This window comes from Limulus polyphemus, unplaced genomic scaffold, assembly GCF_000517525.1.
Source record: "Limulus polyphemus unplaced genomic scaffold, Limulus_polyphemus-2.1.2 Scaffold2349, whole genome shotgun sequence".
In the NCBI taxonomy this organism is placed as follows: domain Eukaryota; kingdom Metazoa; phylum Arthropoda; class Merostomata; order Xiphosura; family Limulidae; genus Limulus; species Limulus polyphemus.
The window spans coordinates 69,637-71,109 of NW_013667959.1; the positions used below are offsets into that span (position 1 = coordinate 69,637).

The 1,473-nt window shown below is 35.0% G+C and overlaps 1 protein-coding gene across 2 annotated transcripts in view; it reads right to left on the reverse strand.

The window, feature by feature from the left end:
* Positions 1-810: 810 nt before the first annotated feature.
* LOC106466701 (matrix metalloproteinase-21-like) overlaps positions 811-1,473 on the reverse strand; it is a 53,003-nt gene continuing 52,340 nt past the window's right edge. For both annotated transcript variants that reach the window (XM_013926998.2, XM_022394776.1), the window contains exon 9: positions 811-1,205. In XM_013926998.2, the coding sequence (XP_013782452.1) occupies positions 924-1,205 (282 nt within the window). In that variant the 3' untranslated portion in view covers positions 811-923. The remainder of the gene's footprint in view (positions 1,206-1,473) is intronic.

A 1,473-nucleotide genomic window follows, 5' to 3' on the forward strand; every position in this document is an offset into this window, starting at 1 on the left:
AAATACCAGAATTTTTAAAGTGTCAAGTCTAAGAGGAAGCTTAAATATTCATGTCAAGAAAAATACATTTGAAATAATATTTAACAGAAAAATAACTTTAAAAACATTTGAACCCTAATGATGTCCGAAACGAAAGGTGCCAATCAGAAAGGGCTTGCATTCAGAAATCTTAGTCGTATTACTTTACAACTGATGCTGGACTTGTAGAATGAAAGTGTGTAAACAGTAAATAAGTTACATATTCGTATTATTTTCACAAGCCACTGCTTTAATTATTCCAGACGAAAGTTCTAAATTTCAGAAAGGGACAACGAATCACAATGCTCAAGGTAGCAGAATTGTTCACATACATCAAAATGTAAAGCAAGTTGGATAAATAATTTGTTTGTTTTTTTACAACGTTATGGTTGTGAGTAAAATACATATGTAAACAGCTAAGAAAAGTAAAATATTTTAAATTTCGAAATATATATTTGTATTCAACAAATTTATATCATACCATTAGGTCTTCGTTAGATGGCGCTACGTATACAGCATCAAAATTCTGCATTTAACGCCCTTAGCAATAAAAGTTCTACCACGAGAGGGCATCACATATAGCCCTGCATTTTTTTTGTAGCAATAAAAATCAAATTCTTAACTATTTCGCGATATCTAACATGCATTAGACAGTGCTTATATGTTTGGCATGAAATTAAATTTAAAACGTCAGTTTCACACGGGTATCTCTACTTCATCAAAAAAGATTTACTCTTGGAAGACTGTGCAAAAAACAACTCTAATAATACTGAAAATAAACGGCAGCGTTTGTTAATACGGTATGATAACTAGCTGTGAACTGTAGATGTCTGTATTCCTACACTGGACTACAATTACCAACATAGAAACCATCAAAACAACTAGTTCAACTGTAGACACTCCTATTAGTCTACTTCACAAATGTCGTACCATTTCGAAGAGATGGGCCAAGGCCCAACTATCTTGTTTCTGCGTTTCTTGTCTAACGGACTGAAAGACTTGTTTTCCCAGAACATCGTTCCTTTGAAGAAGAACATGGACCGGTGGGCATAGGAATAATACACGGCATCCAGGTTGTCTGGAAGCTTGGATTCGGGGGTTTCGGCGGGAAATTCCTTGGTGATATCTTTTGGGTATCCAGGCAAACAGCAGCCTTCATGTCCTCGGTTCACGTCGTAGGCGTAAACCTTTAAGAACAACATAAGAATGACAGCTTGAACATGTGATCCATCACTTACTCCTCCTTTCTGCTCAACAAAAATATAGTGTTTCCATTTAGAAGGAGACGGAAACTTAACCTAGATCTCTTCAACCTGGTACGTATATAAGTAATGTAGTTGTTATCATATTCAGTCTGTACTGTACGCTTAACGAAGGTTTTATATAATGAACGTAGTTGTTATCACATTCAGTCTGTACTGTAGGCTTAACAAAGATTATATATAAGTAATGTAG